Below are 25,461 nucleotides of genomic sequence, written 5' to 3'. Positions count from 1 at the left end.
TAGAGTCAATCTTGCACTGTTGACCCTTCTTTTTTCAAGACCTCTGCAATCCGCCCTAGCATGCTGTCAATTAACTTCTGGGCCACATCCTGACTGATGGCAGTCCATTCTTGCATAATCAATACTTGGAGTTTGTCAGAATTTGTGGGTTTTTGTTTGTCCACCCGCCTCTTGAGGATTGACCACAAATTCTCAATGGGATTAACCAGTTTGGGCGCATGAACCGCTAGTGGGACACCTACGACAACATCCAATGAAATTGCAGAGAGCGAAGTTCAAAATACAAAAATCGTAATTTTAAACATTCAATGACAATACATGTGTGATACATCATTTAAAAGCTTAACTTATTGTTAATCCAACCACGTTGTCTGATTTCAAAAAGGCTTTACGGAGAAAGCATACCATGCGATTATCTGAGGACAGCGCCCCAAACCAAAATACCTTTTCAACCAGCACAGGCGTCATAAAATCACAAATAGCGATTAAATAAATCACTTACCTTTGAAGATCTTCCTATGTTTTGCAATCCCAAGGGTCCCAGCTACACAATGAATGGTTGTTTTGTTTGATAAAGTCCTTCTTTATACCCCAAAAATGTCAGTTAAGTTGGCGCGCTTGATTCAGTAATCCACTCGTTCAACATGCATACAAACGAATCGAAAAAGTTACCAGTAAAGTTCGTCCAAACAAGTCAGACGAAGTTTCTAATTCATCCTCAGGTATTCTAATATCTAAATAAACAATAATATTTAAGATGGAGAATAGTATGTTCAACAGGGAAGATAAATAACGAAGAGCACGCACCTCATTCATGCGCCAACAAGACTACATTTCTAATGAGAGACACCTTGTAGTTTTTCCAACTATTTGCTCATTTTTCAAAAACAAGCCTGAAACCCTTTCTAAAGACTGTTGACATCTAGTGGAAGCCATAGGAACTGCAATCTGGGTCCTATCTATTTGTATATCCCATAGGCAAGCATTAAAGTGGCCTGTGACCGCAATCAAAACAATTTACCGGATGGATTTCCCTCGTTTTCGCCTGCCATATCAGTTCTGTTTTACTCACAGACATTATTCGAACAGTTTTAGAAACTTCAGAGTGCTTTCTATCCAATGCATATCCTAGCTTCTGGGCCTGAGTAACAGGCAGTTTACTTTGGGCACGTCAGTCAATCCGAAATTCCGGCCCAAAACAGTATGCTAATGAAGTTTAACTGACTTGCCTAGTTAAACAAAGGTCAAAAAAAAAAAATCCAGAGTGTCCTTTTAGTGAGTGCACTTTCCCTTTCCCTTTAGTGAGTACACACATTTTTATACTTTTTTTTGTAAAAGCAGCTGCACCGGATTCAGCTGCCCTAAGCGCTGGGGAGTCGTAGTGTTCCGATTTAGAGCCATTTAATGTGTCTGAAGGTACAAATCCGCCTTCCCTGCAGCACTGACACCAAATCAGCTGCACTATAGGCCTACCGCTGGCCAATTGGATTGCTCAGATTTGTCTGCAGTAGTGTAGCAGGCATAAAAAAAAGTTGATACTGTGAGATTTCAAAACTTTTAAAACCATGACCAGAGAGAGACTGTCAAGGAATACAGCAAAGAGATGCTGTTTTTATGAGTGAGTTCATGTTTAAGTTCTTACTCAGCACTGTCAACACTTTTTATTCAACACTTCAACACTATATAAGTCAGAAAATGTGCGTTCTACCTACTTCCACTCACGCATCTACCAACACTGCAACTGTAATGAATGAGTAGAAAAGGGTATCAGGAGGCTTGGGTCTTTTTTTAATATTGAGGAACATTTCACTGTTCGTAAGAGTAACAACATGAATTTGTGCTTGAGGCAGAAATAATGTGGTGCGACTGGAGTTTCGCCATTAGCTGGAAGACTTGTCTCTTTTTGGTCAGTGTCAGTGGAAGAAAGGGAGAGTGGAGGGACATTGAGAAGTGGACCCTCAGTCTGCTGCTCTCTCCCTCAGCTGAGACTGACCATCAGATGCAGGCACCATCAGCCCAGTAAAATAAAAAACACATTATTTAAATTTATGCCTCACAAGTAATACAACAACTGATCTATTACCAGTGTGATCATATAGCCTACCTCAACTTCTGAAATGTTTTTTTTTTTAAATGGTCTGAACAACAATGCATTGACAAGGCTATTCAAGCAAAGCCAATACGCAGTGATAATGTATTGGGCCTTTAGCCTACTGCACAAACCTCATTGCTACAGTAGTGTTTTTAATAGGTTAATGTTGCATAGGCTTAAGTTTTTTAAGTCATGTTCCAAAAAAATCTGAGCAGTAGATCTCGGCTTGCATTTTGACTCAGAAAGTGATCTTGAACCAGAAAAGGTTGGTACCCAACGGGTTAGGTTTTGTATCAGCTCCGATAGTACCAGTTATGTCCTCTGGGTGGAGACTTATTCAAAGGATTGCAGTATAGGTTTGCCTGGGTATTTTGTAGACAGCAATCAGTCAGTACCATGGGTAGCCTACTTGTATTGTTAAAATTGTTTTCTTCAGGTTTGTTTCAGGACCTCAATACGCTAAAGCAGAGTGAATATTAAACAACGAGCACAGCTATATATACATACATCCCTATACATGACCTTATACATGGACAGCACATTTGTTCTGTTTGCAAAAGAGAATACATGCACAGGGGTGTCTGGACCATTTCATTGTTTTGTAGACAATGCCATTCACTCTACCCTTCACTTGCATAGTGCATTTTTTGAATTACATCATACAAAGAAAAGTGCATATCTATTCTATATAGAGAATACAAAGACAGATATGGACATGCCATATGCATGTGTGTACTGAGCACTCCTCCATCAAGCTTTACAGCTGTCACTATGCATGGGGCAGGTAGCGTTCTCCTGGCATCTGCCAAACCCAGATTCGTCCATCGGACTGCCAGATGGTGAAGCATGATTCATCATTCTAGAGAAAGCATTTCCACTGCTCTAGAGTCCAATGGCGGTGAGCTTTGCACCACTCCAGCCGATGCTTGGCATTGCGCATGGTGATCTTAGGCTGCTCGGCCATGGAAACCCATTTCACGAAGCTCTCCACGAACAGTTCTTGTGCTGACGTTGCTTCCAGAGGCAGTTTGGAACTCGGTAGTGAGTGTTGCAACCAAGGACAGACGATTTTCAGCACTCGGCGGATTCTTATTTACAATGATGGCCTACCAAAAGGCAAAAGGCCTCCTGCGGGGATGGGGGCTGGGATTACAAATAAAAATAAATTCTATAAAAATATAGGACAAAACACACATCACGACAAGAGAGACAACACAACACTACGTAAAGAGAGACCTAAGATGACAACATAGCATGGCAGCAACACATGACAACACAGCATGGTAGCAACACAACATGACAACAACATGGTAGCAACACAACATGCCAGCAGCACAACATGGTAGCAGCACAAAATAGGGTACAAACATTGTTGGGCACAGACAACAGCACAAAGGGCAAGAAGTTAGAGACAACAATATATCACACAAAGCAGCCACAACTGTCAGTAAGAGGGTCCATGATTGAGTCTTTGAATGAAGAGATTGAGATAAAACTGTCCAGTTTGAGTATTTGTTGCAGCTCGTTCCAGTCGCTAGATGCAGCGAACTGAAAAGACGAGCGACCCAGGGATGTGTGTGCTTTGGGGACCTTTAACAGAATGTGACTGGCAGAACGGGTGTTGTATGTGGAGGATGAGGGCTGCAGTAGATATTTCAGATAGGGGGGAGTGAAGCCTAAGAGGGTTTTATAACATGATTCCATATGTGTTATTTCATAGTTTTGATGTCTTTACTGTTATTCTACAATGTAGAAAATAGTAAAAATAAAGAAAACCTCTGGAATGAGTAGGTGTGGCTATCCAGACGATTTGCATTGCCACCCCCCCACCCCCCTTTTTAACGCTGCTGCTACTCCCTGTTATTATCTATGCATAGCCACTTTAATAACTCTACCTACCTGTACATAATTACCTCAATTACCTTGACTAACCAGTGGCCCCGCACATTGACTCTGTACCGGTACCCCCTATATATAGCCTCGCTATTGTTAAAATTGGATTTGATTTGATTTGAAAATAGTAAAAATAAGAAAAATCCTTGAATGAGTAGGTGTCCAAACCTTTGACTGGTACTGTATGTACATATATTTTATTTATATATTTGCTAAATATATTTCCCCAATATATTTAAATATATTCATATTGTATTGAAATATATTATTTTTCGTATGGGCCAGGTTGTAACATCAGATCCATCTCCAGCTCAGATATGAGCCCCAGTTCCAGTCAGTGTATAAACTGTGAGACTGACACCAACCAGCATCCCTTTATGAAACGATGCAGTGTCTGTCTGTCTGTCTAATACAGCCATAAGCACATAAATCAATGCTTGTAAGGAAAACAATGGCATTTCATGAGGGTCTATTGTTTCACCAAGCAGCCCGGGGATGCTTTGGATTTAATTATTCGATTTGATGATACATTTCTCTCTGTTTGTACCAGTGACAGTATAATTCACTGTTTGTTCTGAGGCCAGTGTGTACAGTGTGCAATAAAGACAGCTGCGAGAGATGAGTCTCTCATTGTGATTGTTAGCCTGCCAGCTGAGCTACTAATGCAAGCTGCCATTTGAAATCAGCTATCAGTAATGGGCTATTACTAATAGGGTATAAGTTCTGAGCAGTGCGCAATACTCAAATAAACAGTTATAATAAATAACAGCTTTTTCAACTATATTTGTCCCATGTAACCTGTCAGATCTGATATAGATCTTCATCTCATCTCGAGTTAGCTGTCTGTTGAGAGATAATAAAATTATAATAAACTATTAGTTATGTCAGAGTGGGATGATTTTACATGACAGTTATCAGCTTCTGCCAACTGATGGGGTTAAACCTGTGAAATCAATCAAATCTGATCTCTGGCCAGTCTCTCTAGGTGCTAAAACATTCCCTTTATTATTAACCAGAAATGTCAGACCCATTTTGAAAATGATTGGTGTTAAATTGAATACATTTTATGTTTATGAACACTATAGGCCAATTGCTAATGGATAAGGGGGCCTTCACCAGAATAAATGTGCACGTTGGTGCTTGCCATCTGTATTCATGGGAGTCTTGTATGTTAATCCAAAACAAAAATCTATCAACAATTTCTAGTGTGGGCTGTATGAAAAATGTCATGGTCAACTGTTAAGAGAAATGTCAAAGTAAATAGTGCAGTCAATGGGAAGCCATCTTGTCTCTTAGGCCTGTGGTGTATGATGAGTTATATGCGGCAAGCTGAGCGAATCTAAGGCTTTCTTGGCTAGTAAAATTTCTGACTAGTAGCACAGCTGGATGAGGAGTTTATCAATGTATAGAGACCATTTTTTATCATAGTGGAATTAGGTTAGTGTTTGTCATGTGTCTTAAAACGTGTATGGTTTGATATGGCTCTATCTCTGCATGGCAATGTGAATGGCGTGTCACTCATAAATTGTGTAAAGACATACTTTTCCCTGGCAGGGCGACAATTTACTCTGGTAGAGCACATATCTGTGGAGTGCACGTATCTGGGGCTTAGTGTTGTAAACATGGTGGGTTTTAAGACTTGACTGTCAGAGATTGACAGGATAGTATAAACTCCACCGGTCATTTAAAGGAAGCATTTGGTCTTGTTTATCTTCCTTCCTTTATTTTAATGGCATGGTTTACTATGTCACAAACTCCATGTTTACCTTTAAAACAAAACTGTAAATTTGGTGAGCATTATGCTAGGAGGAGCTACAAAATACCCTGGGTGTTTAGGTTGGGGAGATGGTTCAATTTGGTATTTTTATAAACAGGAAGACCAACTTGACCAAGGTTGTTGTGTTGTCAGCATCAATCTCCAGCTGTCAAATGACATCATCGCTATGGAAACAGAGCTCCTATGGAATATTTTTCAGAGGGATTATGTGATCATATTTTTTACGATCTTTTCTCACTTTTTTCAAACTATTTGACCCTTCTGACTGCCATCTTAGTCTTTTCAACTTTGTTTAAATAGAACTTCACAGATCTCTTTTGTGCTTCTTGTCCATTCAGATGCAGTGATATTCCAAAGAAAAGCCTGTCACAACCACATTTAACTCCCTTTCTATACCTCAAGGCCAGATTAGGTTAAATAACTAAAATTGTAATCAGCAGAGAGCAGGAAACGTTCTAACAATCCCTTGCATTGTTGCACAAGAAGCATAGGAACATGAAGCAATGAATGACTGAGGATGAAATCAACAAGCTGGGTTTAATACATCTTTCTGTCGAGCATATACCTTGTATCACTAATCTGACATCGATGTTTTGAAACATTCGTTTTTCTCTCAGCTTTACAAAAAACATTTTCAGAGGAAAATTTGATTTTAGTTTGCTGGAGAGAAGGAACAAATTATTGAATATATATATATATGTGTGTGTTATTTTACTCCACCTAAGAAGAACTCAGACACTTTCCTTCTGACAACTTTGTGAGACAATAAGAGACTAGGGTTTGACGGCTGCACCTTTCAGAAAAAAAGGGGGACAGAACTAGAAAGAACTAGAAACTAGAAACCTTAACTTTTGAAAAGCAATGGAACCTAAAGGATTCTGCCTGTTATAGTTGAGGCAGGGGAAATATGGGGGAAATTTACAAAAATAATAGAATATTTCAGTCATCCAGTCTTCAAAATGAATGATTGTCCCTATAAGTTTAAATGTCTCTAGAAGCAGATTTCAAGGGGAATTGTAATGGTGTTCTAGGGATGTCTATAGGGAACAGTGTTGACCACCACCAAGGAATTCCACTTAAAACTTTTACCTCAGTATTCAGCACTTAGGCCAGAAATGCATCCTTACATAAAAGCATAATGACTCAAGACATTGTTGTCTGATGTTTCTAATGTTGATTCATACACTGGCTCAAAGTTGTACCTGGGACATACAAAGGTAGCCTGCACAGTGTTGGTCACAGGAAGGTAGCTAAGGTGGGCAATAAACTGTTTTTTTGTTGTTTACACAACTCACTGTGCTGTAACCGTTTGGCCCCTGAGTCTGTTGCTAAGGCCCTGGGGCCTGGGATGTTTGTGTGCTATCAGGCCCCTTCATACCTAATGACGGCAGGTGGGTGAGTCATAGGATGAGGCAAGGAGCACCTGGCACGCTCCCTGTCAGCCCCTACCTGTGAAAAAGGCAGACCAGACAGATATGTATTTGTGTATTTGAGCTGTGAAATGAATCAGCCATGACTCAAAGGATCCAGTGGACAGTAATTGTCATGTTCATAGAGCTTCAAAGGGGAGGTGAATTCCAAACCTCTAGGGTAGTTGGTTGACTGACTCAGGTCATCCATGTTTTTGTTCACGAGAACACTGAAAAAAGGTGCCAGTTAATGATACTGTATGGGAATAGTAGGCTACACACAAAAAATGGAAAAAGACTTATAATTTTAACATGAATGAGTTACCAATGAGTGTGATAATCATTGAAACTGTTTCAGCCAATTGATTGCACACACTCACAGACTTAGATGTGTGACATTGCACCAGCAGATAGCCTACACACAATCCCACACTGATCGGTACAAACACTCATACTCACTCTCTTCCTCCACCCTTTCAGTTTTGATACAATAGCTTGGTAACCAATAGCATTGCTGGCCAGCATTGTTGACTTCAAATCATGCTGGATACTAGAAACAGACTACAATATCAAACACTTAACAGTGAACACAATAACTTATTTTAAAGTACTTCTTATGAGCACTACGCGTTTTCAGTGATTTAATAGAATGTAAGATATACATTTCAGTATTATCAACAGCATTTCAATAAAACGGTGACGTTTGTTACATTTCAAAATTAGTTTATTAACTTTTTCCAAGGATTAGACAGTTGGAATATGGACACTACCCACAGCGGATTGCCTTGACATAAACTGTAAATGTGCGCGCGTCGTCAACTCTGCGCACGCTGTCAAGTGCCGTCTCCTCCACGAAAGAGAAAACAGTGGTGCGCGCTCTGTCAGCTGGCAATAACTACTACAGAGTTCATTGAACACAACAAACTGTATGAATGCATTCAGCTTCCATAACTCTGAACTTCCGAAGCATATTTCTTTTGACATGTTCTCTTCTGTCTGAATTGATGTGTGGAACTGGGACATCATCATGTCGCGCAGGAAACAAGCAAAGCCTCAACATGCACAGTCGGATCATAATTTGGCTTTATCGGAACGCATTGGTAAGTTTTGGACGAAACTGTAGGCTAAATGATTAATAGGGGACATATGATGCAATTGAAAATGATATGAAGATCATTTAATAGTTGTGTGCAATTCTGTAATAGGTTTAGGGCAATTTTAGGCTTACAGAAGTTGAAAATGATAACTTTTTTCATTGTGTGATGATTGACAATGGAGGCTTCATTTTTTTATAATGTCAAATATTATTGTTAGGCTAATTGTCCATAGCCTACATTTTATTACTAATAATGTCTCAAAAACAGTCATCACAATTCAATTTTCATGTCAGACATGAAATCTGTGTGTCTGCCCCTTTCAATTGAACAGAAATGATGTAGTCATAAATTATGAGTTAACATTTTCTACTATTCCTGGCTAAATAAGTAATACATCTTTTTTATAGTCAATAATTCATTGCATTTAACGTATTAGTTTATTTGGAAATTGATGAATTGATGAATTTTTTACTTAACTAGGCAAGTTCAGGGAAAAACGACAGATTTTTACCTTGTCAGCTCGGGGATTCGACCCAGCAACCTTTCGGTTACTGGCACAAATTTCTATCCACTAGGCTACCTGCTGCCCCACTACCTGCTGCTAAAAAGGGTGGGTAATGTGGCTGCTAAACTACAGGACCAACAAATTATTTTTGATCACTGTCCTTGTGATACTCTTAACTGCAATACTATTCATTGGTGGAAAAAGTACCCAATTGTCATACTTGAGTAAAAGTAAAGATACCTTAATAGAAAATGACTCAAGTAAAAGTGAAAGTCACCCAGTAAAATCCTACTTGAGTCTAAAAGTATTTGGTTTAAATATACTTAAGTATCAAAAGTAAATGTAATTTGTCAAATATACAGTACCAGTCAAAAGTTTGGACACACCTACTCATTCCAGGGTTTTTCTTTATTTTTTACAATGTAGAATAATAGTGAAGACATCAAAACTATGAAATAACACATATGGAATCATGTAGTAAGCAAAAAAGTGTTGAACTTATCAAAATATATTTTATATTTGAGATTCTTCAAAGTAGCCACCATTTGCCTTGATGACAGCTTTGCACACTTCTTGGCATTCTCTCAACCAGCTTCATGAGGTAGTCACCTGGAATGCATTTCAATTAACAGGTGTGTCTTGTTAAAAGTTAATTTGTGGAATTTCTTTCCTTCTTAATGCGTTTGAGCCAATCAGTTGTGTTGTGACAAGGTCGGGGTGGTATACAGAAGATAGTCCTATTTGGTAAAAAACCAAGTCCATATTATGGCAAGAACAGCTCAAATAATCGAAGAGAAACGACAGTCCATCATTACTTTAAGATATGAAGGTCAGTCAATGCGGAAAATTTCAAGAACTTTGAACGCTTCTTCAAGTGCAGTCGCAAAACCGTCAAGGTCTATGATGAAACTGGTTCTCATGAGGACCGCCACAGGAAAGGAAGACCCAGAGTTACCTCTGCTGCAGAGGTTAAGTTAATTTGAGTTACCAGCCCAAATAAATGCTTCACAGAGTTCAAGTAACAGACACATCTCAACATCAACTGTTCAAAGGAGACTGCGTGAATCAGGCCTTCATGGTCAAATTGATGCAAAGAAACCACTACTAAAGGACACCAATAATAAGAAGAGACTTGCTTGGGCCAAGAAACACGAGCAATGGACATTAGACCGGCGGAAATCCGTCCTTTGGTCGGATGAGTCCAAATTTGAGATTTTTGGTTCCAACCACCGTGTCTTTGTGAGACGCAGAGTAGGTGAACGGATGATCTCTGCATGTGTGGTTCCCACCGTGAAGCATGGAGGAGGAGTGATGGTGTGGAGGTGCTTTGCTGGTGACACTGTCTGGGATTTATTTAGAATTCAAGGCACACTTAACCAGCATGGCTACCACAGCATTCTGCAGCGATACACCATCCCATCTGGTTTGTGCTTAGTGGGACTATCATTTGATTTTCAACAGGACAATGACCCAACACACCTCCAGGCTGTGTAAGGGCTATTTGACCAAGAAGGAGAGTGATGGAGTGCTGCATCAGATGACCTGGCCTCCACAATCACCCGACCTCAACCCAATTGAGATGGTTTGGGATGAGTTGGACCACAGAGTGAAAGAAAAGCAGCCAACAAGTGATCAGCATATGTGGGAACTCCTTCAAGACTGTTGGAAAAGCATTCCTCATGAAGAATGCCAAAAGTGTGTGAAGCTGTCATCAAGGCAAAGGGTGGCAACTTTAAAAAATGTGTTTAACACTTTTAGGTTACTGCATGACTCCATATGTGTTATTTCATAGTTTTGATGTCTTCACTATTATTCTACAATGTAGAAAATAGTAAAAATAAAGAAAAACCCTTGAATGAGTAGGTGTGTCCAAATGTTTTACTGGTACTGTATAAATAAATAACCTTTGCCTCCTTCTTGTCTGTTTCAGGGGACACACACGACAGTTTAGCGACTCCCCCCATTTTGGTCTCTTGTACTCATGTCTGCAGCAGATGCTGTGCTGAGTTTGTTGAACTATCAGATCTGGAACTACATGTCAGGGATTGCTCTCCCAATCAGTTAGTCCTGATCGTCAATGGTAATGAAGATCCAGTGTCGTCTGCTGAAATGTTCCATCTAGCCTTGTCGCCTCGTAAAGCAGTGGAACCAGGCGAAACAGTCAACAACTCTGAAATGGAAGAGTGCGGTGATCTGTTGGAGGAGAAGTCAGAAGTGAAGGAAGAATCCATGAATGTTTCCAGAACTAAGAATAGCCATTGCCGGCTAGATAGCCCCAGTAGCATCAGTCGCAGCCGGAAAAGCAGTACAGACAGCATGACTGACATTGTTTCATGTACCTCAGTTCTCCCAATTTCACTACCTCAACCTGGCAGCGATCTGTTGGAACATCAGGGGACATTCTCATGGTTCAACAGCAATGTCATCTTTGAAAACCTAGAGAGCACTAAAGTGGCAGTGGCCCAGTTTCCCCAGCAGAGCCGATCGGACACCGGCAGCAGTGGCAGCAGTAAGATGGCTGTCTCATCTCTGATGGAACAACTCCTGGCCTTGCAGCTGCATCAGATCCAACAGCTGCAGCTGATTGATCAGATTCGTCACCAGGTCTTACTATTTGCTTCCCAGAGGTCTGAGGTATCAGAGACACTGACACAAACACCCATCAGCTGCCCTCAGGTTAGTCTAGCATCAACGCAGGCCAGTCAGTTGACAACCCTCAGTTCCCAACTCTCCCAGCAGCTAGCTGCAGCTGCTGGGTTAGCCCAGAGTCTCGCCAGCCAGTCTGCCAGCATCGGACACTTTAAACGATTAACAGCAAAAGTACAATTACCACAGAGCCCCTTTGGAAGGAGTATTGTGCACTCTAGCACTGAACCCTTACAAAGTATACGTAAACACATAGCTTCAGCAGTTAGCAAGCCCCACTCTAGAAAGAAGTACACTCTTGCTAGCGGTCTGCACCCTCAACTAAATTTTTCAGCCCAAACCATAAAGAACTCACCGGCACTTGGCACAGGTAGCTCGCTAAACCGATCAAATACACCACGTCTACCTCAGCCACCACCCAGCAATCAAACACTCTCTAGCGCTAGACCAAGCATTGGCACAATTGTGCAGGACCTGAATGCCTTAAAGGCGCTAGCCGAACAAAGGAAAGGAAAACCACCCAATGTGACTTATTTCGAACCCAAAAGCTCTTCCAAAGAGGCTTTCTTTAAACATAAATGCAGGTTTTGCTCTAAGGTTTTTGGGAGTGACAGTGCCTTACAGATCCATTTGCGATCCCACACTGGGGAGAGGCCATACAAGTGCAACATCTGCGGGAATCGTTTCTCCACCCGTGGGAACTTGAAGGTACACTTCCAGCGGCACAAAGAGAGGTTCCCCCATATCCAAATGAACCCTTACCCTGTTCCAGAACACCTGGACAACATCCCAACCAGCACAGGAATCCCTTATGGCATGTCTATGCCACCAGAAAAAACAGTTACATGCTGGCAAGATAGTAAACCATCCCTAGCCACCTTGACTACTTCTGTAGGCCTGTTGCTCCAAACTGGATCACCCAACTTACCCTTTCTCATCAAGAAAGAGGAGCAGCCTGTTTCAATAACTGCATATTCCAGTCCAGTTGTACGTGATTCATCTAGTGCAGTAAAGTCTACCAAGAGCGTAGACTTGATAGAGGCTGGAAAAGTCCCAACGTTCCCCACCATGAATCTGAAAACAGACAACCTTATACCTCCCTTGACCTTTAGCTCGAAGATGAGCTCCACAACAGAAAGATCAGCTGACTATGTATCTGCCAATGTCACTTCCAACAGCACAAATCCCATTAAGTTGGAGCAGTTCAAGACCAAACATCCCTTCAGAGGAGGAGTCCTTGATCCCATGCAGACATCAGAGACCTTGAAACTCCAACAGCTGGTTGAGAACATTGACAAGAAGGTGACAGACCCCAATGAGTGCGTCATTTGCAACCGCATACTCAGTTGTCAGAGCGCCCTCAAGATGCACTACATCACCCACACAGGAGAGCGGCCCTTCAGATGTAAAGTGTGCGGACGGGCGTTCTCCACCAAAGGGAACCTGAAGACGCACCATGCGGTTCATCGCACCACACCGCCACTGAGGGTCCACCACTCCTGCCCTATCTGCCAGAGGAAGTTCACTAACGCTGTTGTCCTTCAGCAGCACATCCGTATGCATATGGGTTGCCAGATTCCCAACACCCCTCTCTCTGAACAGAACTACCCAATGTCAATGGAGTCTGATGGAGGTTCAATAGATGAGAGGAAATTAGAAGAGTTGGAGAACCCTTCTGATGATATAGACTTCAATGACAGTGGGATCGCAGGCATGTCTAGGTTTAATAACTCCTCGTCCGGCAGCATATCTTCCTCTCCATCTGATAGTACAGAAGCAGGCTCCTCTGATGCCGAAAGGACAACTAACTATCATAGGCCAGTGGAGGAGAAGCAGGTCAACTGGCTTAAGTCAAAGGGAATGGCTAAAGAGGATCAGAAGGTCTATGACTCGTCATCTCTTGGAGGTGACCAAAGTGGTAGGAGCCTTGCTGTTTCTGAGAATACCGTTGACAAGCAGTCTCTTTCCCAAAGCAAGAGTGTTCCAGTATGTTCTAGCCACACAAGCTTTGAGGAAATGTACCAGAAAGCTTTATCCCAGGCACATATCACTGGCACTGGTCCACTGGTGTCCCTTGACCACCTAAAATCTTTAAACCCACTGAAGGATCCCACTAACATGGTCTACACTTTCCGTGAACAACTAGGCATATTCAAGAACACTGAATGTGATATTTGTGGTAAGACCTTTGCCTGCCAAAGTGCCTTGGACATCCATTATCGAAGCCATACCAGGGAGAGACCATTTATTTGTACAGTGTGCAACAGAGGGTTTTCCACCAAGGGGAACCTCAAGCAGCACATGCTAACACATCAGATGAGGGACCTGCCATGCCAGTTGTTTGAGCCCACCACTCCCAGCCTTGCCTCCTGCCGCAACAACTCTGTACATCCTCTGAGCTCCCAAATGATCAAGACAGAAGTGAACAGTTTCCTGGGTAGTGCCCGCTATGGGGTACCAAGGGATCTTCTAGGCAGTTTGAGTTTGAGGACGTCCTCTGCCTCTTCCTCCCCAGCGCTTGCCACCCCGCCAGCTCGACGGACTCCCAAGCAGCATTACTGCCACACTTGTGGGAAAACCTTCTCTTCTTCTAGTGCTCTGCAAATCCACGAGAGGACTCACACTGGGGAGAAGCCGTTTGCCTGCACTGTCTGTGGTCGGGCATTCACCACCAAAGGGAATATGAAGGTACATTCCACTTTTACACTTATGAAATAGGGTTTAGAGAGATTGTCAAGAAACAAAATGTGAAAACTGTGAAAGAGATGGACACTTGATATAAAATCATGCAAAGTTCAGCTTTTTTTTCCTTCATTAATTCAGTATATATAATTTAGAAAACCCAGAACGGAAATCTTGCGCCAGTTACTCGATTCAAGTCTATGGGCCAAATGTCCCCTCCCGTTCCGAATTTCAAAAGATGCTCACACCTGCTAAATCTTAATCTTAATCTTCCAACTAATCAGTGGCGAAAAGAAAGTTCACCGGAACAACTGTTGCTTGTTAGTCTTCTGACAGATGTTACGATACCATTTATGTTACGTACTCTGTCCACGAGAAATGTAGTATATCGAACCATTTGTCTTCATAAAAGGAGTGTGACTCACCCTTGCTCTCTTCCCCATGTAGGTCCATATGGGAACTCACATGTGGTGTAGCACCCCCACCAGGCGAGGACGCAGACTGTCTGTGGACGGACCATTGACGTTTATGGGAACTCATCCTGTGAAGCTACCAGAGCCTCCCCAGAGGCCAGACATTAGGTCCAGTAATGGAGACTCCTTTTTTATCTGGAACCACTGTACAGACTCCTTCTCCAAGAACTTGGCCATGAGGACCAATGATATCTCAGTCGGAGGTGGGCCTTACCTCTCTGGACCAATGGGGCATGGGGCCAGCTCACCCATAGGGGGCGTAAATGTTGGTCGGGACAAATTTCACCATACAGAACACAATGCTGCTCTTGCGCTGCCTGGTAAAGATGATACCAAAAGAGCGACTCACTTCTGTTTCACTCGTTTGATAGATGAGAGGAAGGAAATGATTACAAATTAAAGAGACTGAATATTATCTTAGGAGGAAATGAACTGCGATGTTGGAATAAACAGAGTTTTTAGGAGTTTGTATATAAATGATAATAACCTTATTTGGAGTCAAGTGGCTAGGAAATTCTCCTTGCTTTTCAGTGTGCTTATTAGAGTTGGACTATTTGTATTACCTATTCACATGGGTAGAGTAGCATACTGGTTGTGTACAGATGTAGGGTCTTAATTTGAGCCAGTTTGCTTCCTGCAGCGACAGGAAATCTGAATTATTATGTGGATCATAATTAATGGACATTTTTTGTAGGGGTTGATAGGGCAAAAACGTTCAAATAGCTCTTCGTTAACTGTTGCTTGGTGTTATCAACAATCATCAGCACCGGCCTGTACCCTACCTGGCCTAAACTCTCTCCTGGCCCCTTACACTAAGTCTGAATTTGTCCTGCTAGGTGACCTAAACTGGGACATGCTTAAACAACCTGACCAAGTCCTCAAGTAATGGGACTCCCTACATCTTTCTCAGTTTATTACCAATCCCACAAGGTATGACTCCAAACACCCAGAAAAGGCTACTCTCCTTGATGTTATCCTCACAAATAATCTTGATAGGTATCAAGATGGTGTTTTCTGTAATGACCTTAGTGGTCACTGTTTTACAGCCTATGTTCGTAATGACTGCTCAGTGAAACGACCTGTCCTAATTTGTCATAGACGCTTGCTAAAAAACTTCCATCATGACCTGTCCTGGTACAGAATCAGCTTGATCCCCTCTATCGAAGACGATTGGACCTTCTTTTTTTGATATTTTCAGTGATATTGTTAACAAACACGCCACTATACAGAAAATGAGAATTAAAAACAGGTTCAGCCCCTGGTTCGACCTTGATCTTGCAGAGTTACTTCACCTCAAGGCTCGGCACACACATACTCAGGCTGACTGGCTCTCTTTCAGGCAAATGAGAAATAAGTGCACTCAGGCCTTCGGGAAACCAAAGTTAGTTACTTTAAGCAGCAGTTCTCTCTCTGTGGGTCTAACATCAAGAAGTTCTGGAAAACGGTTAAAGACCTGGAGAATAAACCCTCCTCCTTACAGCTGTCCATGTCCCTTAAAGTTGATGTGGTTGTTACTGACAAGAAGCACATGGCTGAGCTTTTTAATCACTACTTCATTAAGTCAGGATTCCTATTTGACTCAGCCATGCCTCCTTGCCCGTCCAACATTTACTAATCTCCCAACCCTTCTAATGTGACTAGCCCCGATGCTCCTCCCTCTTTTTCCCCTGCCCCGCTACAAAGCTTCTGCCTGCAGGCGGTCTGCTAAAGGAGCTCTTAAACTTGACCCCCAAAAAACATCTGGGTCAGATGGTTTAGACCCTTTCTTCTTTAAGGTTGCTGCCCCTATAATCGCCAAGCCTATCTCTGACCTTTTTAACCTGCCTCTCCTCTCTGGGGAGGTTCCCATTGCTTGGAAGGCAGCCACGGTTCGTACTTTATTTAAAGGGGGAGATCAAGCTGATCCTAACTGTTATAGGCCTATTTCTATTTTGCCCTGTTTATCAACAGTGTTGGAAAAACATGGCAATAATCAACTGACTGGCTTTCTTGATGTCTACAGTCTTCTCTCTGGTATACAATCTGGTTTCCGCTCAGGTTATGGATGTGTCACTGCAACCTTAAATATCTTTAATGATGTCAGCATTGCCCTTGACTCTAAGCAATGTTGTGCTGCTATTGACTTGGCCAAAGCTTTTGATACGGTAGACCATTCCATTCTTGTGGGCCGGCTAAGGAGTATTGGTGTCTCTGAGGGGTCTTTAGCCTGGTTTGCTAACTACCTCTCTCAAAGAATGCAGTGTATAAAGTCAGAACATCTGCTGTCTCAGCCACTGCCTGTCACCAAGGGTGTACCCCAAGGCTCGATCCTAGGCCCCACGCTCTTCTCAATTTACATCAACAACATAGCTCAGGCAGTAGGAAGATCTCTCATCCATTTACATTTACATTTTAGTCATTTAGCAGACGCTCTTATCCAGAGCGACTTACAGTAGAGTGCATACATTTTATTACATTATTACATTTTACATTTTATTACATTTTACATACTGAGACAAGGATATCCCTACCGGCCAAACCCTCCCTAACCCGGACGACGCTATGCCAATTGTGCGTCGCCCCACGGACCTCCCGGTTGCGGCCGGCTGCGACAGAGCCTGGGCACGAACCCAGCCCAGCCTGGGCGCGAACCCAGAGACTTTGGTGGCGCAGCTAGCACTGCGATGCAGTGCCCTAGACCACTGCGCCACCCAGGAGGCTGGGTTTATCATTTATATGCAGATGATACAGTATTATACTCAGCTGGCCCCTCCCCGTATTTTGTGTTAAGCGCTTCACAACAAAGCTTTCTTAGTGTCGAACAAGCTTTCTCTACCCTTAACCTTGGTCGGAACACCGCCAAAACAAAGGTCATGTGGTTTGGTAAGAAGAATGCCCCTCTCCCCACAGGTGTGATTACTACCCCTGAGGGTTTAGAGCTTGAGGTAGTCACCTCATACAAGTACTTGGGAGTATGGCTAGATAGTACATTGTCCTTCTCTCAGCACATATCAAAGCTGCAGGCTAAAGTTAAATCTAGACTTGGTTTCCTCTATCGTAATCTCTCCTCTTTCACCCCAGCTGCCAAACTAACCCTGATTCAGATGACCATCCTCCCATGCTAGATTACAGAGACGTAATTTATAGATTGGCAGGTAAGGGTGCTCTCGAGCTGCTAGATGTTCTTTACCATTCGGCCATCAAATTTGCCACCAATGCTCCTTATAGGACACACCACTGCACTCTATACTCTTCTGTAAACTGGTCATCTCTGTATACCCTTCGCAAGACCCACTGGTTGATGCTTATTTATAAAACCCTCTTAGGCCTCACCCCCCCCTATCTGAGACATCTACTGCAGCCCTCATCCTCCATATACAACCCCGTTCTGCCAGTCACATACTGTTAAAGGTCCCCAAAACACACACATCCCTGGGTCGCTCGTCTTTTCAGTTCACTGCAGCTAGCGACTGGAACAAGCTGCAACAAACACTCAAACTGGACAGTTTTATCTCAATCTTTTCATTCAAAGACTCAATCATGGACACTCTTACTGACAGTTGTGGCTGCTTTGCGTAATGTATTGTTGTCTCTATGTTTGTAAACTGTGCTGCTGCCATGTTGTGTTGCTACCATGTTGTTGTCATGTTGTGTTGCTACCATGCTGTGTTGTCATGTGTTGCTGCCTTGCTATGTTGTTGTCTTAGGTCTATCTTTATGTAGTGATTTTGATTTTGATTTTTAATCCCAGCCCCCATCCCCACAGGAGGCCTTTTGCCTTTTGGTAGGCCGTCAGTGTAGATAAGAATTTGTTCTTAACTGACTTGCCTAGTTAAATAAAGGTTAAATACATTTTTATTTTTATTTTTTTAAGTCTGACATTTTAAAGTGGAAATTACAAACTTTGGAAGCGTTTTAAAACCTTGAATACACTACAAGTTTGCGTTTCCTGCTGAGCAGGAAAATTCTCAGCAACAAAAGAGTGATCAAATTAAAATCCTATAATCTGCATTTATGTTTTTTTTAATCATTGAGGTGTTGATGTTATTGAAAAGGAATTCAACTTGTAACATACAGTATCTTGTCATATCTTTGTAAAATACATGGATAGATCATTTATTTGTGTCAATATCAGTGTTCTATTGTAATTTGTGTTAGTTTGATATTTCTCAAAACAACAACATATGAGTAGTATGTAATAACGATGTTCAATACAAAATAAGGAGGCAACATATATTGTACATGTAGATCAACTGTAAACTGTTACTTAAGGTGAGGTAATATTTTGTATATCACTTTGCCATTGGTTTTCAGAAAAAGAGTGGCCATTATAGAACAATATTATTTCACAACTTCTGTACCTCAGTGGTTGTAGAATCCTTTTCTATGATATGCTGTGGACACTTATCTCGTTTCCCCTGTTCAGTAACAATTGATATACAGGTTAACTGCACCTCAAAATACAATTTAAAGATTGAGATGGGATATAGCTTTGAATTATTGTCCTTCTAGATGCCCCTTCTAGATGCCCCTGTTTCTGTCCTGAGGTGTATGGTCACCACATTCAGCATTCAGGTGTGTGTGTGTGTGCTTGCACACCTGCATCTGATGCCCTCTGCTGAAGATACTCTGTGTTCATTTGATATGACATATCACTTTCCAGGTAACAGCTAATGCAGACATGTTGCCCTAAAGCAGATGAATTTTGTGACTTGTTGTCTTTCCTGTTGTGTAATATACCGTGTCACTGTTAAATTGGAGAGAATGCGATGTCAGTCACTCGGGATCACCTCAGGATATTATGTGTGGTTATCTTGACACCTGGACTCAACATTGTCTTGCTATCATATTGTCAATTTGTCAGTGTTTAAACGAAGACCAATGACCGTATTTTGGCTTTGGTTTTTCAAACATTGCTGCAAGTTTAATTTCACATTTTCAATAAATTCTGAAACGTTTTCTGTTTGAATATTTTCATGTTGATACAATAACTCACCAAATGAAGATTTGAGCCAGGACTGTTGTCTCCTGTTCTACACTAGGGAGTAAACCTGATATAAAATGCACCACCAGTCTGACTTCCCGCTGGTTGTGAAACACTACCCCATTGAGTCATCTATGCAGCATGTATGGCTGTAGCAGGATCCCAGTGAAAAGCTTAACGAAATGCACAACACCTCTGACTAATAATGGCCACTAATATGTCCATTGAGAGTAACCACATTCATCCCACATATCAAATCTCCTGTGAAAGAGACATGGTCCCTGTGCCACTGTCACAACCTATTGCACATATGTCACAGTCCCACTGACCAGATGACAGGGCTGAAACCTTAAACCAGCCCTCTGTCATTAGCATTAGAACATGAGTAATCAACTGGAATGAACCATCGCAGAGCCCTAAACAAAGGCCAGTTGGTCTGAAGCTTTTCAAAGATATATATCTGATAGAGACAGAGATGAATCAGTCACACGCATGCGGACACACACACGCACGCACGCACGCACGCACGCACACGCACACGCACACGCACACGCACCCAATACAATTTGTTAAAGTGTGTTATCACTTGAGATATAACTAATTTAAGTCATAAGCCATGTTAAATTTGGAGAATTTTGATGTTCTCTTTCTGAGAAATTAGATACTGGCAAGCGGAAAAGTTTTCAACAATATGTATTGATTGTCAGACTGAGTTTGCCCTTGACTTGCCAATAAATAACAGATAAAGTCAAAACAGTTGGTTAACTAGTTCACATTTGATAATCTTTTGAATGTGAGTCTGCCACCGCAGAAAATATCTCTGGTGATATCAATGTTACAAATTAATGGTTTGTGTGGGTGTGAGTGAGTGTATGTGCTTCACAGTGGAATAACGTCCTTGGTGTTGACTCGTTCCACAATAGAACCATAGAATTTTCTGTACTCCCTGACGAAGGCCATGCAGCCGAAACGCGTCGGTTTTTAAACAACTTTGTTTCTATTGAACATGCCATACTAATAAAGGCATTTTAATTAATTATATGAAGAGTGCCTTGGTCCTCCTTTCTTTTTGAGAACCATAGAATACTCTGGACTGGAGTGTCAGAATACATTCCAAAATGATTATACCTCTGTCCAGGTTTCCAGTGTATTTTTAAAATATCTTCGGTGTTTTTCAGAATACATTGAAGAGGAACAGACAGAGGAGTAAGGCAGGTGGGGGTTTCAGAAGCGGCACACTCATCGCAGGAAAACAAACGTGCCTGTCTAATCATTGCATATTTCACTTCAAAACTGCAGAGGTCAGCGTGCTGTTTGCAAGATGGCATTTCCTTTGTAAGCATTTGAACAGTGATCATCACACTTTTGTTGCAGTGACAATGGAAATATTCAATAACAGAAGACCTGCCAAATCTCCGGCAGGGTGAAAATCTAACCCCCCCCCTCCCCGAACCAGAGCGTTGTCAACATTGTTCTTATGCTTTTGTGTCTATCTGACGTGCCTATTGCACAGATAATTTCTGATCATAAACTTGCATGGGTCAACTGTTTCATGGTGACCCGCCGGCCGGGCCGGGACTGTTTATGCCTGTGTTTCTAGAGCGAGGTTGGCAGCAGGCAGCTTTAGCCTGGTCCATATTTGTCAACCTTCTGATAGCTCAACGCTCATAGCTGGCTTAGTTCCGTCGCATAGTGCTGTATAGCCTCTCAATTGGAACATGACAAGAATTGTGTTATTATCTGAATAGAGTTATAGGCCCCCACTTCAAATTAACTGCAACTCGTGAATGTAATCTTTACAGGCATTAAGGGTCTATGAAGGTTTATTGTGGCATTAAGCCTTAAAAGTATTACTTTGTTGAAAGTATGACTAGAAGGGTGATTCCATACTAATAATAATCAGTTATTTAAAATGACTTGGTGGGCTACTTTTTTGTAAATGTTTTCTGTTAGCTGCAATTTGCATTTTTCTACAAATAACCTCATGTATGAAATCTTTAATAAATGAAGCTGTTCTTCCATCCAGACATTTCTCTTCTCGTCCATTAGTAAAGGCTGGGGCCTCATAACTGACACTTAACGTTAACATAATCTTTCAAGTCTGCTTTATTTTATACAGGTATGTATTTGTCAGTCACTGCCTGAATCCATAAAACCGCATTGTGTGGATTTAGTTAGTTAACAGTGACAAATAGCATTGTGTTGATGCGTCTGTCATCAGTCATACTGTATGATCACTTCTTCTTCCATTATCAACGAATCACGCCATTGCCCTCATCATAGGATAACAGCCCCTGTCTGTGATATTAGTAGATATGGATTTAGTGGTGTGTCAGTAATACTATTGTTTGTGTCCTCACTCCTCTCACTGCTGTAAGCTGCCCTCTCCTTTTACAAGCTTACTGTTTATCATACCTGTATTAAATCAATCAATATCTCATCTCTCAATGTTGCATTGAGGCATCTGCCAAAAACAGAGAGCCAACATCCAATATACCTTTCTTATTCAGTATGTCCTATACAGTGGTGTAAGCTCTACTTTGAGTGACATTGTATCAGGTGTAGCGGTGTATAAGTTATCCTTCCCTCAGGGTTGGCTAGTTCTCTGTCTATCCTAATATCACTCAGCAACTGTCATCTTAACCTCATATCCTCACTAAACACCTGATCTCCACTTTGTCACACACAACGGCCCCCTGCTTATATGTTTTAATACATTATTAGCCTGTGGCTAGGAGAGTCTGCACCTGGGCTGCATTCCTCTAGGGCTACTGGACTGCGTTTGTTTTCTAGTAATCTTGTATCTTTTCGACCCAGTTGATGTACAAAAGACATGACAGTATTTCATTCTGACCAGCAGGCCTCTGACCTCCAATACATGGGATGTGTCCAAAATTGCACTCTATTCCCTATATAGTGCATTACTTGGAGTTTTAGACATTTTTTTCAAGTTGATGATTGGCAGGGACAGATTGCCCTTTAAAAATCCAGCTGAGAGAGATGGGTAACCCTAAAAACAACCGTTGGATGTGCCCCAAATGGCACCCTAGTCCCTGTATAGTGCACCACATTTGACCAGAGCCCTATGAAGTACGCTACACAGGGAATCAAGTACCCTTTGGGACATAGACCTAGTGTGGTGTTTCATTCAGTGAGAGAGCTGTGTGCTTTCTGAATAGTAATAGCTGGGTGCTGCTGTGATGTCTGTCACAGAGGAGAGACGGGGGATTTGAGCAGGGTGGTGGGGGTGAGGGTGGACATGGAAGGAGATAGTGAGAGAGGTGAAACATTGCCGTTCACAAGGTTTTGATCCACCCAAGAGGAGCAAGAGAGAGATCACCTGCGCTTCACTGAGATTAGTAGGGGGAGAACGGGGAAGGAGGGGATAGAGAAGGAGAGAGAGAGAGATACAGCATATACCCCCCATTCACTTCCTATTCTGCTCTTTAACTTGACACACCGTAGAGGAAACTGTCATTGTAAATAACAGCATTACCCATGCATTGTGAATAATGCCTGTATAATAATAATAAAAACCTGATAGGGTATAGCCTACTGGATCCATCTGAAAATCTTAGTAAGAATCCTGTGTTGTCCAAGCAAGTGGTTAATACCAGTTCAGTTAAGGTGAATGACAAACACATGCATCTCCTACTATCTGCAGCTACACCTTTTATCAGTAACCTATAATATAAATATGCAAATCTACTGCTCAGTCATTACAATCTTCACTAGAGGCTATTCACCTCCTAATATATTTAATTTGCATTGGTAGAGGGACCATGCATCATTGCGTGACACTTTTGAAACCAAATTTAAATAAATTGTGAGACTGAGGCCTGAATTGGCCCAAAGCTGGCAGGCTGATGTACACACAGCAAGGCTATGGACTTAAAACTCTGATGTACATATTCACCCCTATAGTGGGGACGAACGTCAGATGATAATTCTGCTTTGGCATCAAAATTCATTATTAAGGAGCAAGAGCTGCCATTATCAAATCAAATCTTATTGGTCACATGCACATGGTTAGCAGATGTTATTGCGAGTGTAGCCAAATGCTTGTGCTTCTAGTTCCGACAGTGCAGCAATATCTAAGATGTAATCTAACAATTCCACAACATCTACCTAGTACACACAAATCTAGTGAAGGAATGGAATAAGAATATATAAATATAAATATATGGATGAGCAATGACAGAGCAGCATTGGCAAGATGCAATAGATGGTATAAAACACAGTATATACATATGAGATGAGTAATGCAAGATATATAAACATTATTAAGTGACGAGTGATCCATTTATTAAAGTGGCCAATGATTTCAAGTCTGTATGTTAGCAGCAGCCTCTCTGTGTTAGCGATGGCTGTTTAACAGTCTGATGGCCTTGAGATAGAAGCTGTTTTTCAGTCTCTCGGTCCCAGCTTTGATGCTCCTGTACAGACCTCGCCTTCTGGATGGTAGCGAGGTGAACAGGCAGTGGCTCGGGTGGTTGTTGTCCTTGATGATCTTTTTGGCCTTCCTGTGACATCGGGTGCTGTAGGTGTCCTGGAGGGCAGGTAGTTTGCCCCGGTGATACGTTGTGCAGACCGCACCACCCTCTGGAGAACCCTGCGGTTGTGGGCGGTGCAGTTGCCGTACCAGTTGGTGATACAGCCCGACAGGATGCTCTCAATTGTGCATCTGTAAAAGTTTGTGAGGGTTTTAGGTGACAAGCCAAATTTCTTCAGCCCTCTGAGGTTGAAGAGGCGCTGTTGTGCCTTCTTCACCACACTGTCTGTGTGGGTGGACCATTTCAGTTTGTTCGTGATGTGTACGCCGAGGAACTGCTGTCCCGTCGATGTGGATAGGGGGGTGCTCCCTCTGCTGTTTCCTGAAGTCCACGATCATCTCCTTTGATTTGTTGACGTTGAGTGAGAGTTTGTTTTCCTGACACCACACTCCGAGTGCCCTCACCTCCTCCCTGTAGGCTGTCTCGTCATTGTTGGTAATCAAGCCTACTACTGTTGTGTCGTCTTCAAACATGATGATTGAGTTAGAGGCATGCGTGGCCACGCAGTCATGGGTGAACAGAGAGTACAGGAGGGTGCTGAGCACGCCCTCTTGTGGTGCCCCAGTGTTGAGGATCAGTGAAGTAGAGATGTTGTTTCCTACCTTCAACACCTGGGGGCGGCCTGTCAGGAAGTCCAGGACCCAATTGCATTGAAGTGGGTCTAGGGTGACAGGTAAGGTGGAGGTGATATGATCCTTGACTAGTCTCTCAAAGCACTTCATGATGACAAAAGGCAGCGCTACGGGGCGATGGTCATTTAGTTCAGACTACGGGGCGATAGTCATTTAGTTCAGACTATGGAGCGCTAGGCTCTGACTGTGCTATAAGAGTGATAATGACTGTCTACTGTGGGGATCATGCACTGTGGGCTGCACCGCTCCGCTCAGATAGTTAACTTTGACTCTAAAAGGTGTTGAAAGTGTTCCACAGGGATGCTGTCCATGTTGACTCCAATGCTTCCAACAGTTGTATCAAGTTGGCTGGATGCCCTTTGGGTGGTGGACCATTCTTGATACACACGGGAAATTGTTGAACGTGAAAAACCCAACAGCGTTGCAGTTCTTGACACAAACTGGTGCGCCTGGCACCTACTACCATACCCCATTCAAAGGCACTTAAATATTTTGTCTTGTCTGAATGGCACACAATTGTCTCAAGGCTTAGCAATCCGTCTTTAACCTGTCTCCTTCATCTACACTGATCAAGTGACATCAATAAGGAATCATAGCTTCCACCTGGATTCACCTGGTCAGTCTATGTCATGGAACGAGCGGATGTTCTTGATGTTTTGCATACTCAGTGTATAAGCATCGTGTCTGTCTGGGATGAAATGAATGTGAACAGATTGTACGTAGAACACTATTTATGGTA

At 42.2% G+C, this 25,461-nt stretch overlaps 1 protein-coding gene across 1 annotated transcript; it reads left to right on the top strand.

Moving 5' to 3' along the window:
- The first annotated feature begins 8,198 nt into the window (after positions 1 to 8,198).
- Positions 8,199 to 14,974, top strand: sall1b (spalt-like transcription factor 1b). Its single transcript, XM_039016919.1, has 3 exons — positions 8,199 to 8,271; positions 10,704 to 14,107; positions 14,549 to 14,974. The coding sequence occupies exons 1-3, from the start codon at positions 8,199 to 8,201 to the stop codon at positions 14,972 to 14,974; spliced, it is 3,903 nt and encodes a 1,300-aa protein (XP_038872847.1).
- The last annotated feature ends 10,487 nt before the right edge of the window (positions 14,975 to 25,461 follow it).

Source organism: Salvelinus namaycush, chromosome 21, assembly GCF_016432855.1.
Source record: "Salvelinus namaycush isolate Seneca chromosome 21, SaNama_1.0, whole genome shotgun sequence".
Lineage (NCBI taxonomy): Eukaryota > Metazoa > Chordata > Actinopteri > Salmoniformes > Salmonidae > Salvelinus > Salvelinus namaycush.
This window is presented reverse-complemented; position numbering and strand designations above follow the sequence as displayed.